This window comes from Rattus norvegicus, chromosome 3 (assembly GCF_036323735.1).
Source record: "Rattus norvegicus strain BN/NHsdMcwi chromosome 3, GRCr8, whole genome shotgun sequence".
Classification (NCBI taxonomy): domain Eukaryota; kingdom Metazoa; phylum Chordata; class Mammalia; order Rodentia; family Muridae; genus Rattus; species Rattus norvegicus.
This window is the reverse complement of record NC_086021.1, coordinates 172,335,148-172,348,898: the sequence shown is the minus strand read 5'-3', so window position 1 is coordinate 172,348,898 and position 13,751 is coordinate 172,335,148. Positions and strand designations below refer to the sequence as shown.

Sequence of the window (13,751 nt, the reverse complement as noted above, 5' to 3'; positions counted from 1 at the left end):
AAGTTGGAAGAGGAAACTGGGCTCCTGCCTTGTTCCGGCGGGTCAAAAACAAAATCGAGATTCCTGGAGAGTGGAGAGTCCATTTCCACTGAGTTCTTAATTAAGTATTAATGAGGCTAGTTTAGGCTGGCCTGTTCATGAACTCATGGTCTTCTTGCCTCTGCTTATAGCAGGCTACAAACTGGGCTGAGGTTTCCAGGCAGCCATTGTGGTAGCAAACTCGATCCGGTCAATATCATGTGACTCTGACAGGGAAGCCAGGTGAGAGAGCCTCAGGAGAGCTTGTAATCCAATCTGACACACTATAGGGTTGCTTCAGCTCAGATCCAGTGGTTGGTGTAGCCAGTCAGTCCTCGGCCATGGTTCTCCTGGGGAGATTTACTCACTTGCTCTGAGCCTGTCGTTAGCTGCCAGCAGTCACTGTGTGGGAATGGAGGCGGGGTGGGGCCACAGTGACACCCACCAGCATAGCTCCTGCAAAGAAGCATCCTGAAGCCTTTGTCTATCCGTGCCTATGTCCGTCTTTGACGTTCATGTCCCCATTACCTAGGCCATGAATGTAGGAGTTTTAACTCTAATATTAACTATGAGGGGAAGAAGCCATGAATGTAAGCGTTTTAACTAATATTAACTGCGAAGGGATAGAAACACGAAGCACAGTTGATTAAGAACGGTGCTGAAAGTCCCTTAAAGTGCCTCTTCTGCCGACTTCCTGTAGGACCTGATAGGTCAGACAGGCCATCATGCTAAAAAGAAAACAACCCCCTCATACGGGATTCAGGACCTGATACTGCATGCTGTCCTGGGCTACAGTCTCCAGGCTCTGCTGGCTGCAGGTTCTCACTCTCTGGCCCCAGAACAAAGGAATCCCAGGCTGACTCCACCAGATCACTAGTGCCCTGCCCCTTCCCTTTGCAAACCCTGTCCTGTAATCGGGAACATCCCTCCCCGCCACTGTGCTATCTGCCTGCTATCTTTCAACAACCCTTGAATTTTTAGCTTGGTAACCTTCCCCTCTGGCTACTTATATAATAAACACTCAGGACAGGCAAACAGATAGAGGCAGAAGGTAACCTTTGGTCAGTGGGTGTGGTGCTATACACCTGCAATCCCAGGACTTCAAAAACAGAGCGAGTGGGCTAGCCTGGGCTACACAGTGAGTTGCCGGCCAGCCTGGGCTACATAGTGAGTTGCTGGCCAGCCCAGGCTACTTACTGAGTTGCCAGCTAGCCAGGACTACAAAGCGTCTCAAAACAAAACAAAGCAAAATAAGGGATAGTAATGGTAGCTGTCTTGGATCATGGGTTGAGCATGATAGTTGGGAATGGTGACCTAATGAGATTGAGGCCTCTTCCCGTGGGAGGGGAGGGATGAACACATTTCAAACGGATTGCAGTTACCCAAATTATGTGTGTGAACTGATAGCATGTATATCTCCATAAATCTGCTGGAAATAAAATTTAGATTATACTATTAACAACCAATAAAATCAGTCCCAAGTCGCTATGAACAGAGCTGTAAACATAACAGTTTCCCTCCACGCCTTCCCCGTATCCTGCGGCTTCACCACAATCAGACAGCAGAACTCAGACCCTGCACACGATCAGGGCTCCTTGGCTCAGTCTCGCCAACCAGCTCCCCTCAAGCCCTCCCTTGCTGGAGCCATGGGGCTCATGTGGGAGACAGACTCACCGTGGGCAGCTGTCCTGACAGCAGGTGGCCATCCTGGGCCAGCATGTTGGACACCATGATGGCCGGGAGATCCATTGCCTGGTACGAGTAGGCGGGGAGCAGACCGTTGGGCGCAAGGCCGTGACACAGTGAGTGGTAACCGGCTTCGTGGTCCCCCAGGTGCAGGAGGGATGGCTCAGGGAGATTGGGAGGTGTTATAGGAGGGATCTCATAGTCTTCGTTGCTCTCGCCCTGGCTGTTATAGGTCTGAAAACAACAGAGGGGCAGGGAGCGGGGTCAGTGCCTCAAAACCACAAAAGTATTCAACAGCATCAGTAACCGCAACTGTGGAAAAATGGCCAACCCTTGGCAGAGAGATCACCCCAATGCAAGGCGGAAAGCCTAGTGACCTGACTCAGACGCCTGCCCAGCTCCTCAGTGAATCTTCCTCCCACCGAGGCTCTGCAGACAAGCGCCTGGGCTCCTGGAAGGTGGGCTTCCCTGCACCTTCTCCTGATTTCCCAGCACATCTGGCCCATGGCTACCGGAGAACTCTGTCAGCCACCCACTTCACACAGGAGGACTTTGTCCCAGGAGAAATCAGGCAAGGTGATCAGAAGCGCTGAGAACTGGAGCTCCAGGCAGCCGGAGTTTTCTCCTAGACATCCTGGGGAGCCAGGACTTCTCTTGGTCCTTACATTGGTGAGGGGAACAGATTAGCAGCCAAGAGGCTACCTCCAGTCTTACTGTGCTGGCAGGTGACCCCGGGACAAGCTGGTAGACATAGTGGGCACTAAATTTGCCTTTCCCTTTGCCCCAGGTTTTACCATAGGCCATGATAACCATGCACTTTGGGCCCTGGCTTTATGGCCCATGTCTGAGGATGCTTCAGTAGGTGAAGGGGTGAGTGAATTTTAAAAATTGTACATGGGGGTTGGGGATTTAGCTCAGCGGTAGAGTGCTTGCCTAGGAAGCGCAAGGCCCTGGGTTCGGTCCCCAGCTCCAAAAAAAAAAAAAAAAAAAAAAGAAAAGAAAAGAAAAGAAAAAAATTGTACATGGGTTTTAAATTGTTAATTACGTGTGTGTGTGTGTGTATGTGTGTGTGTGTGTGTGTGTGTGTGTGTGTGTACATGTGTGCCATGGTGCATATGTGGAGGTCAAAAGACTACTTGTGAGGGTCCTCCCTCTGTGTGGGTTCTAGATATTGAACTCTGGTCATCAAGCCTGGTGGCAAGTGCTTTTAACCCCTGAGACATTTTGGTGGCTCGGATATTTTCTTTAAATGTTAATTGCATCAAACTATTTCCCCTGCGTCTACTGAAAGACTCCAAGGCCCTTCTCCCTTTCACCTAGTCAGGGTGATAACAAATTCGCCCTCTCCCTCTTTATCCTACTTTCTCCATCCTCCCCTTCCTATTGGGAACAGGTTTACACTGTAGCCCATGCTGGCCATGAACTATCAGCAATCCTCCTGTCTCAGTTCCCTGAGTGCTGGGATCATAGCCCTGTTGAACACCCTGCATCGTTAGAACAAATCCTGCTCAGCCCTGATCTGTCTCTCACTTGGTACAGTGTTGGGCCTGGTTGACTAGGACTGTCACACAGGGGTTAGAGGCATTGGCTTCAGTCTCCCTGTCTGTCCCTGCCCACACCTGGCTTTGTTAGCCTGGGCATGGATAGGGCAGACAGGGAGACAGAAGTATTGCATCTGCACATATCCTTATGTTCAGAGAAGGACAGAGAGGCCTGAGCCACACACAGTAGCACATGGGACTGAGAAGGCAGCCCGGTGGCAGTGTTTGCTCAGCACTTGTGAGATCCTGCGCTCTTTCCCCCAGAGCAAGAGTGGACGGAGAAAGGACACGACTTAACATTTTGTATTTCTCTGTGAATCCAGCATCACAACTGAACACCCATTCCCTGCAAGTCTAGTACCGTGCCTGCTTCTCAAGGACTGGTGGATGAAGCCACAAGTATAGGGAGGTTTGGGTCGAGCTACGACAGAGCAGGGACATGTGGCATGTTCCTCATGTTCCTCAGACACCATTTAAGGACATTACCATGATGGCCTTTTACAGCCACAGACTCCAGCATCGCCTTGTGCTCACTGGCTCCCTCTGCAGGGCTATTATGGAGTTACCACACAGATGGGTACGGTGTCTGGAAGACTGGAAGAGGTGGCCACGTCTACCTGTTATCTTCTCTTGGCTTCCTTCTCATGCTGGAGTTTGTCCTGGTCAGCCCTCAGCTCTCTTCTCTTTCCCCTTACACTCCCTTCCAGATGGTCTCAACATACCTCGTGTTCAAAGCCCTCAGGGTGTCACATCCATCCTCCTTTCTTGCTGCTTCCCTGAGCACTGGCCGCAGCTGGACATCGCAATACCCAAGTTTCCCTTCCTCTACCTTGCACCTGTGTCCTCTGACTGTGCTGGATGACATCACCCTCCATCCGCAAACCTGCCCCTCCCTTCCCCTCACCTCTCAATTCCAACAGAACTACTCCAAAATACCTTTAAAATCTGCCCAGGCCACTCCCACCTCCCTACCGCGGACAATGATGACAGCCACCTCCTGGTCCCCACAGCCCTCTCTTATCCCTCTACTCCCTCCTGTAGCCAGGATGATTTCTAAAGAGAATCTTCCCACAGAGCCACGCCCACTTCAGTGCTCTGACAGCTACCCTGGCTTTGTCATTCTCGCTAGCATTTTAGTCAGTGCAAAAAAAAAAAATCATAGGTTTTGTTATGAAATTTTCAGAGGTATATCATTGTACCTTACTGATTCCTTTCCTTCCAGAGCTTAGCCTTTCTTCTTTCATGTAACATATACATGCATATGTATGTGTGTATATATATATCATATATTAGTAAAAACAGGTGATATCTGTGTCTGGCTATTGAACACAATGCACTTAACTTCCAATCTTTTTTCTGCAAATGACATCACCTCACTGTTCAGAGGAGTAAAACCCCCGTGTATCTATCTACACTGCTATATGTCTATACTGTGTTTTCCTTATCCACCCTCTCGGCTGGTTCAGTATCTTTCCGTGGTTAGTAATGCTCCACGGATTTGTGGCCACGCTGGTTTAGATCTCTTCAGCTACACACCCATCAACCCAGCTGCCTTTGCTTTCAAGACCTTAGCCTCAAACATGACTTGTAAGTTCTCACATGGCCCGGCCACTGCCAGCTCAGGGCTGCCACCCTTGCTGCTCTCGGTGGAATTCCAGATTAAGGGACCTCTCTAAAGACACAGAACTTGGTACTAGCAGCTCGCTGGTCAGCACCCTCACTGCTGGATTCCTTAACCCACTGTGCCACACTGTGCACCAGTGTCTGTCTTCAGCCATATTACCAAGATGGTTGAGGACCAAGCATCTTTAGGTGGAACCAACCACAGATATCACAACTCCCCCCACCCCCAGAATGCAAAGTCCCCCGGCCTGCATTTCTGTTCAGAGTCACGGTCTGATTACCTTTGGAAAGGTGTCCAGTCCACCTTTGGAAAGGTGACACTTTTGCAAGTTTCCCATAATGCTTAGTGCCTCCTCTAACCATTTGTGGTTCAGTTTTTACCTTCAGCCATATCCCTCCCCCGATGCTCCAGGCCCTATAAAGACTCAAGTTAAGTCTCGTTGTTCCCAGTACTTAGAACAATGACTGACACCAAGAAAGAACTCAGTTACAGTACATGAGTGAGCTCCCCAATGGACCCCTCCAGGCTCCAGGTTCAAGCCTCACCCAGGTGTTCCCACATCTGCCCCTCCCAGAAGCCAACTGTCCCTCGGAACCTATGTGTGTTATGCTATCCAATGCTCCCTCCTTCCCTGTCCTCTGGCATCCAGAACTTGTACTGACATAGGAAAGGGTACCAGGGGATGCCAAATGACCACAGAATTCCATCCTTTTCTATCCAAACCCAAGCCTCAAGGCTCTGGAACGCACCCAATCGACCAGAAGCCTTTTAGAAAAATCAGCATGTGTTGTATCAAAATATTGAAATAACACGATTATGACAATTCCTCTAAAGAAGCAATTAGCACACTTAAGAATAAGCACACAAACACACACTTGCCTCTTCGGGGTGTAGTCGGATCCCACTGAGCACCAAGCAGCTCGTCCTGGGGCTCACTTACACTGAGCCCCCACCACGTGCCTGTCTCAGCTTCTGGCATTTCCATACACTCTCCCTTTAAATATGTCCGTTCGGAAAAGACACATCTACCACCTTCATTTTTCTCAGTCAGGGAGGGTGGAGTTGAGAGAGTGGAGGAAGTTGGAGTCTCTGGGTTAGGCTTCATGAGTCTGAAGCCAGCATTCCCCCACACGAGGTCACCTCGTGCAGACCCTGTCCCAGACCCTGGTGTGCAAGAGATCTGCTGCTCAGCATGACTACCTGCTCCTCACCGTGGGGGCCTCATGAATATCCAGGGAGTGGCACCAAGGTGGCTAAGAGTCCTAAGAGTTCTGGAAGATCCAGATCCAGATCAAGGAAGGGAAGAGCGTGGGCCGTTCTAATGACCTGGGACTAGCTATAGGGTCAGAGGAGAGCTGACCGCCCTTGAAATCTCTAGAAGGAGGGATCTTAAAATCTAGCGTTTTGAATCTTATTTCATTATTTTATTTCATTTTATACTTTGTTTTGTAAGTGTCTCATGTAGCCTTGACTTTACCACATAGCTGAGGTAAACCTTGGGTTTCTCATCCTCCTGCCTCCACCTCCCCACGTGCTGGGATTACAGGTGTGAAACCCCCAGATGCAGGCATAGCAAGCAAACGTCCTGTCAACTGAGCTAAACCCTCAACCCCAATGCCTAGCTTCTTAAACTGTGGGTCACAAACCCTCACCCTTAAAACACTTGGCAAGAGTAAGAGAAGTCTGACCTTGCAAGAGAAAGAAAAAAAGTAACTCGGAATCAAATGCATGGCATGTCTTGGATGTTTCCAGAAGCTGACACCTGTGTCGTCTGGAGTGACTCCACTGCAGACCCTTGCATGGCTTCACAGGGGGCTTGGTTCTCAGCACACAACCCATGTGCCTTGCACTGTGATGACAGACCAAGAGCGCCAGAGAAGACTGCTTCAAAGGCTTTGGATCAAACCCAGCACTACTGTGTGCGTCCTTACTGGACAGTCTGCTGCTCCCACAGAAACACAATGATTTCTGGAAAACAAGGACCTTTAACAATTTTCTACCCTCATTCCTCAGCATTTAAGCATCAATCTAGTGTACTTGAGCTATCTTGTGTTGGAAAGTTTAATTACAAATAGTAATTAAATTGAGTTACTTGAAAAAAAAACAAACGTTCAATGAATTTGACTTAGGAGTAAAGCAGAATTTCCAACAATTTCTTTTCTTTTTCTTTTTTCTTTTTGAGGAAGAGGAGGAAAAGGAGGAGGAGGAGGGGGGGAGGAGGAGGAGGAGTAGCTAAGCATATATTTTGGCTGTGACTTCAGTCCATGTTCTCTGGGCTTTGTTGCTGTGGGCTGATGGTATGGTAGAGATTCTCCACATCGTGATGGGGAATGAATGGTGAAGGAAAGTGTCTAACTTCACCGTGGCCGAGAAACAAAACAAAGAATGTGGTGGGGTCCCAATACCTCTTCAAGTATACGTTCCGTGTATTAGTTTCCAGTGATTTCTGAAGTGGCCCTAAACATCATCTGCTCTTTACTATAAACTTACACAAAGTGGCATCCTCAGGAAAAGCAGCCATCACCTCCAGGACTCTGAAGACACTCTGTCCTGCAGAATCAACTGTTCAGTCAGGATCCAATTCTTCGTGTATCACCCCATCTCATTAGTATGCAAACTTTTGCCTTTGTCTTTAATAAATGATACTATTAAATAGGTTGTTTTAAAACAACTTGCTTAGTGATTTACTAGCAGTAACTTTGATCTGTACACATATTTTATATACATATGTAACTGGGATTCTGAGAAATGTTCTTGGGTGCAAAGGGTCACGAACCGAAAACTCTTAGAAGCCCCCACTTAAAGTGTTGCAGGCTGGAGGCACGGAGGACATGAAGGCCAAGCTTCTGGGTGGTGGTGAAGCCAACAGAGGAGACACTAAATCAGTGATCGATCCACTGAATTCTTAGACTAAGCTCTGTCACCGCCATAAAATGAAATGACAAGTTCCAAAGTGTTCAGCCAACCTTGGAAAGATCCTCAAAGTTAGAGCTTCAAGGATGGAACGAACCTAAGAGATTCTAGGCACGTCCCTGAGCGGAAAACCACTGCGGCGTCTGTCCGTCTAGATTGGTGGCTGTCCAGGAAGGCTTGCTCAAATGGAAGTGTGGTTTCAGATTAAGACTGGCGCAGAGGAGCAATCCAGGGTTGACTGGAGAAGTGACTGACCCCGAGGCATCATTTAGACTGCAAGGAAATCTGAGGCTTGGATACATTTGTTACAATGTATTTACTGAGGCCGCAGATAATGTTCAGCGGCCATAGGTACATTTACAGCAAGGTCCAATGCCAGCTCTGTCTGTGTTCTTAAGTATTTTTTATCATCTCACAGTACGATGCCATTCCTAGTAGACTTTCTTCCTGCTCCCCTTGCCTTGCCACCCCTAGCTGTGGACGGACACTTGTTTTCACTCTGTCTCCAAGAAGTTATCTATTCTGCCTGCCATTGCAATATGTTTTGCAAGTACATCTATGTTCTACTTAGAATACATTTCCCATGGTGTTCATTTAGCGTAGAGGTGTTTTGAGATTTATAAATTACCAGAACTCTATTCCTTTTCACGGCTCTAACATGGTCCACTGTGGATTTGCCCCAATTTGTTTATTCATCCGCTGATGGCATTAAGTGTCTTTCTATCTTTGGCTGCTGTGAGTAACCATGAATAATTGTGTGTGTGTGTGTGTGTGTGTGTGTGTGTGTGTGTGTGTGTGTGTGGTGTGTGTGTATGTGTGTGTGTATGTGTGTGTGTATATATATGTATATATATATACATACATATATATATACATATATATATTTGTTTGAGTGTCTTTTCCATATATACACAGGAATGGAACCACTAGGTTATGTGGTACTTCTGTTTGACTTTTCAGAACTGGTCAAGGAACGTTCCACAGTGGTTGTGGCTCCTTATGGTCCCACTGACAATACGTGAGGGTTTCAATGTCCCCACATCCTCGGCGCTAAGATTTTTAATGTTTCTGTGATAAGCATCCTAGCGGCATATGGTAGTATTTTCTTGTGGCTTTGGTTTGTGTTTTCCTAAGCACCAATGTCGACTGTCTCTGCGTGTGTTTCATGACCGTCTGCATCGTTAGAGCCGTGGTTCTCAACCTTCCTCATGCTGGGACCCTTTAATACAGTTCCTCACGCTGTGGTGACCCCCAGCCGTAACATTATTTTGTTGCTACTTCACAACTGTAATTTTCTACTGTTATGAATTGTAATGTCAACATCTGACACGCGGGACATCAGATACGCAGCCCCTCTGGAAGAGTCATTCAACCCTCCCAAAGGGGTCGTGACCTGCGGGTTGAGAATCGCTGCTTTAGAGGCACGTCTATTCCAGTCTCTCATCCCTCGTTCAGGGTGGGTTCTCTGTGTGTCTGTCATTCCACTTTAACTTGAATGATGTAAAGCTCGCCCCTTTCCTGTTGCTCAAGGCTGTAACATCACATTCAGGAATCCGAAGCCGTGACGGCTGTACCGAGGTATATGGCACGAGAGTCCAACTTCATTATTTTGCATGTGACTGTTCACTTGTCCCACTATCATTTGCTGAAGAGACTGCTCTTTCCATTTAAGTGGTCCAGGTACCTCTGCCAAAACTCATTGTGCCGTGGATGCAGGAGTTTAACTTGGACTGTCAAATTTATTCCACTGATCTACACGTCCTTATGCCAAGACCATGTCACATGTGCTTAAAGAAATTAGCAACTGTGAGATCTATTCCTCTTCCCTCTTTTAAGATTATTGGTGCTACCCAGGGCCCTTGGAAATGCCGATGAATTTTTCAGACCCATTTCTTTCATTTCGGAAATAAAGACATCTTGGTTAGATTTTAATAGTCACCTTGACACAGCTAACAGTCACCTAGGAAGAGGGGTCTCAACTGAGGGATTGCCCAGACCAGATTGGCCTGTGGGGCATTATCTGGATTGTTGATAATCTATGTGGGAAGAGCCAGCCCACTGTGGGTGGTGTCACCCCCTAGGCATGTGGTCCTCGGTTTTACAAGAAAGAAAACTGAGCATGAGCCATAGGGAGCAAGCTGGAAAGCAGCATTCCTCCATGTTTTCTTCAGTTTCTTCTTGCATTCTACCCTGGCTTTCCTCAGCTATGGATTGTAGCCTGAAATTGTAAGCCAAGCAAACCTTTCCTCTCCAAGTTGCTTTTGGTCCTGGTCTTTGTCACAGTGACAGAGAAAACAAACTAGAACAAAAGGTACGTATGAGTCTGACAGGAACTCTATTAACAGGTAAGTTTCTTAGGCAGTCACGTTATCTTGTAATGGCCGCACACAGGGCAGCCTTCCTGCACTGCGCAAGTCTTTGGTTCATTTCAGTGGGGGATTTATAGCTTTCTGTTTATAACTCTCTCATATCCTTGGCTAAATTTATTCCTTTCATCTTCTATTTCTGGGTGCTATTGCCTGTGGAAAGACTTCTAAATTTTTGGGGGGAAGGGACATTTCATTGTTGGTTTATAGAAATGGAGGAGGGACATTCGTTGTTCGTTTACAGAAAGGGGGAGGGGCATTCGTTATTGGTTTATAGAAAGATAATTGATATTTCCATGTCCCTTTGCCAAGTTCATTGATTAACATCTCTTATAATTTGGGAAAGCAGAAAATCCATACCACTGAAGGAATAACAACAACAACAGCAAAACCAGAACTTAATTAAACTACAATCTGATCCAGGAGTGGACGACAGTGGTGCTCAGAAATAACCGTAGAAATGGCAGCTGTAGGACGAAGTATCAGGGGCCAAACAGAGCCCTCAGAATCTCATCCGGCCTCCTGAGAGATAAAACTTGATGTTTCCATTTTAAACAAATGTGTCTAGTAGATAACATTCGTAATAGACGCGCTCCAAACAAAGTGACAGGAACGGTTAAGAATAAACAGATGTTGGGGCTGGGGATTTAGCTCAGTGGTAGAGCACTTACCTAGGAAGCGCAAGGCCCTGGGTTCGGTCCCCAGCTCCGGGGAAAAAAAAGAACCAAAAAAAAAAAAAAAAAAAAAAAGAATAAACAGATGTCATCAGGCAAATGGAAAGGAACGCGGCAAAATTAACGGCAAATTAAAGACAAATTCAGAGCAAGACATATTAAAGAGACTCAGAGGGAGACATTTGCTGACAGATGACACCATCTCCGAAGAAGTGACAGATATAAACTTTCACGAACACTGATAAACTGCAGGAGTACAAAATGTTAAAAGCCAATAAAGTGGAAGACTAAATCAGGAAGGGCTATACACATTTGAAATTCCAGCATTCAGGGGGCTGGGCATTGTGAATTCCAGGCTAGCCTGGGCTATGTAAGCCCCATTTAAACAAACAACATCAACAAATATCAGTGCAGCAGGGAAAACAGGCCAAAACCATAAATAAAGTAAGACACTTTAACACATCAGGAACTGACAAGTCAACCAGGAACGAATGAATAAAGATGGGAAGATGGTTCCGTGGTTAAGAGCACTTACTGATCTTGCGGAAGACCCAGATGAGGTTTTCAGTACCCACACGGGGGCTCACAACCATCCCTAACCATCAGTTCCTGGGATCCAGCACCCTCTTCTGACTAAAATTATAGAAACGTTACCTCAACAAAAGCTGAGATGTGAACAATGGGAAACTTATACCTTTTACTTAAATACCTTTCTTAGAAGATAAAAAGGCAAAACCAATGTATCCAGCACTCAGTTGAAGAAGGTAGAAACAGAAAAAATAAATCAAGCAGCAGTCAGTAGATCAAAGAAAACATGAAACAGAAACCACATCTTAGATAAGAAATATGCGATACAATTAGTTTCCTGAGAAAAGTAACAAAAAATTAACCAGGGGCCAGCGAGATGGCTCAGTGTATTAGGTGCTTGCTGCACAAGCATGAGGACCTGAGTTCGGATCCACAGCACCCATGTAAAAACTTGGGCATGGCTACGTGCCTCTGTAGCTGCTGTGCTGGGGTCAGTGAGGACAGGAAGACTCCTGAACAAGACACTGTATATCCATTCATCTGCTGATGGGCACCTAGATGGAACCAACGCTTGGCTGTTGCAAACTGGGTCTCAGTAACACAGACATGCAGGGATCTCTGTGGGGCGTTGACTTAAGTCTCCTTCGGGCATATATGGGTATTCTAGTTTCCTTTCTATTGCTGTATAAAACACATCAACCAAAAACATCTTAGGGGAGAAAAGGAGTTTATTTCAGCTTACAAGTTGCAGCCTATCATTGAGGGAAGGCCAAGACAGGAACTCAAGCAAGGACCTGAAGAGGAAACCATGGAGGAATGCTATTTCCTAGCTCACTCAGGTTCATGTTCAGCTTAGCTTTCTTACACAGCCCAGGGAATGGTGCTGCCAATGGTGGGCTGGACCTTCCTACATCAATTAACAATTAAGACCATTCCCCACAGACATGCTCATGGACCAATCTGGTCTGGTCCAGACATTAATTGAGACTTCCTTCTCCGGCAGCTCTAGGCTGTGTCAAATTAACAGTTAAAGTGAGCCCAGTGAACAGAGTAACATTTAACGGTGTTTTCTCTCTCTCTAATGTGCCCTGGATTGAGCATTAATTTTTGTGACCACCTGCTATCCCATCACTTTACCAAGAAAACCCTACACCCTGTAGGTGCGTCTCAACCAAAGGATGGTAGCATAATTCACCATTCTGATAACGTTTCCAGCAAGGACAATGCCCTTACTCAAGCTCCATCCACTAGAGTGGGGATCTCAACCCTTAACCAATTTGCCATGCATGCAATGGGGTTAAAAATTCCACAGGGAATAAAACACGGTTTTGTCAATTGTGTATCTGCCCATAACACCCGAGTCAAGTTGTTCATCTTTGACAATGTCCCTGTGTCTCCCCCATGGAGAGCTGAGCCACTTCAGAGAGAGCGATTATGCCTGCCACCTTCCTGCACTCAGCCTGCTTCTTTTTTTTTTTTTTTTCTTTTTTCTTTTTTTCGGGCTGGGGACCGAACCCAGGGCCTTGCGCTTGCTAGGCAAGCGCTCTACCACTGAGCTAAATCCCCAACCCCTCAGCCTGCTTCTTAAAAGACAGACAGACAGACAGACAGACAGACAGACAGACAGACAGAGCCTGTAATGAGAGCAGGAAAGATTACTATGCAAACATGGCACCCTGTTAACCCTTTGTTCGCTGAAAGAGCGTCACTCAGAGTTGAGTAGGACCATCCAGAGTGTGTCCAACACCCTCAGAGACTGTCAGCGACAGCTGCTTCATGGTGGTGCCTAGCCCTGCTGTGCCTGGGTTGGAAAAGACAGAAATGAATCGTGTGTTTTGTTTATTAATGCTCTGTGTAGGGAGGAGCCTCATAGCACCATGAGTTCTGGCTCAAGAAATGACCAGACTCCATGGTTCAGGGGGCTTCCTGGGTAATTTACCTTGGGGGAAGAAAGGGCTCTGAAAAGATGGGGTGCCGGTGGTGGGGTTTGGGACTTCCTTTGTAGGGAAGACGTGGTCTCCCGGCAGAACTCAGACGGCTTTGGAATGAGATTAAGCAGTCTGAAAAGGAAGCCACCATTCTGAAGAGAAGGACTCTCACTTCCAGGGTTAGGAACCTGGGTCCTCTGGAAAAGCACCCGGTGTTCTTAACTGCAGTCATTTCTACAGCTCTTATCTGTTTGAATAACATTTTTATAGTCACATATTCACCCGTCTCTTGGCAATTTTACTTGGGTGTCCTAGAAGAGGGCTCAGCAAACTTTTTTCTGCAAAGGTTCTGCTAATAAATATTTGGTACAATTATTCAACTGGCATATTGTAGCATGAAAACAGCCACAGATGATATTGAACGTAATGAGTGTGGCTGTGTTCCAATAAAGCTTTATTTACAGAAGGCAGAT

General features: G+C 46.7%; 1 protein-coding gene across 8 annotated transcripts in view; it reads right to left on the bottom strand.

Moving 5' to 3' along the window:
- The window catches only part of Tox2 (TOX high mobility group box family member 2), a 127,518-nt gene that overhangs the window by 51,337 nt on the left and 62,430 nt on the right, over positions 1-13,751 (bottom strand). For all 8 annotated transcript variants that reach the window (XM_006235578.5, NM_199392.2, XM_039105121.2 and 5 more), the window contains exon 3: positions 1,693-1,938. In XM_006235578.5, coding sequence (XP_006235640.1) covers positions 1,693-1,938 — 246 coding nt within the window. The remainder of the gene's footprint in view (positions 1-1,692; positions 1,939-13,751) is intronic.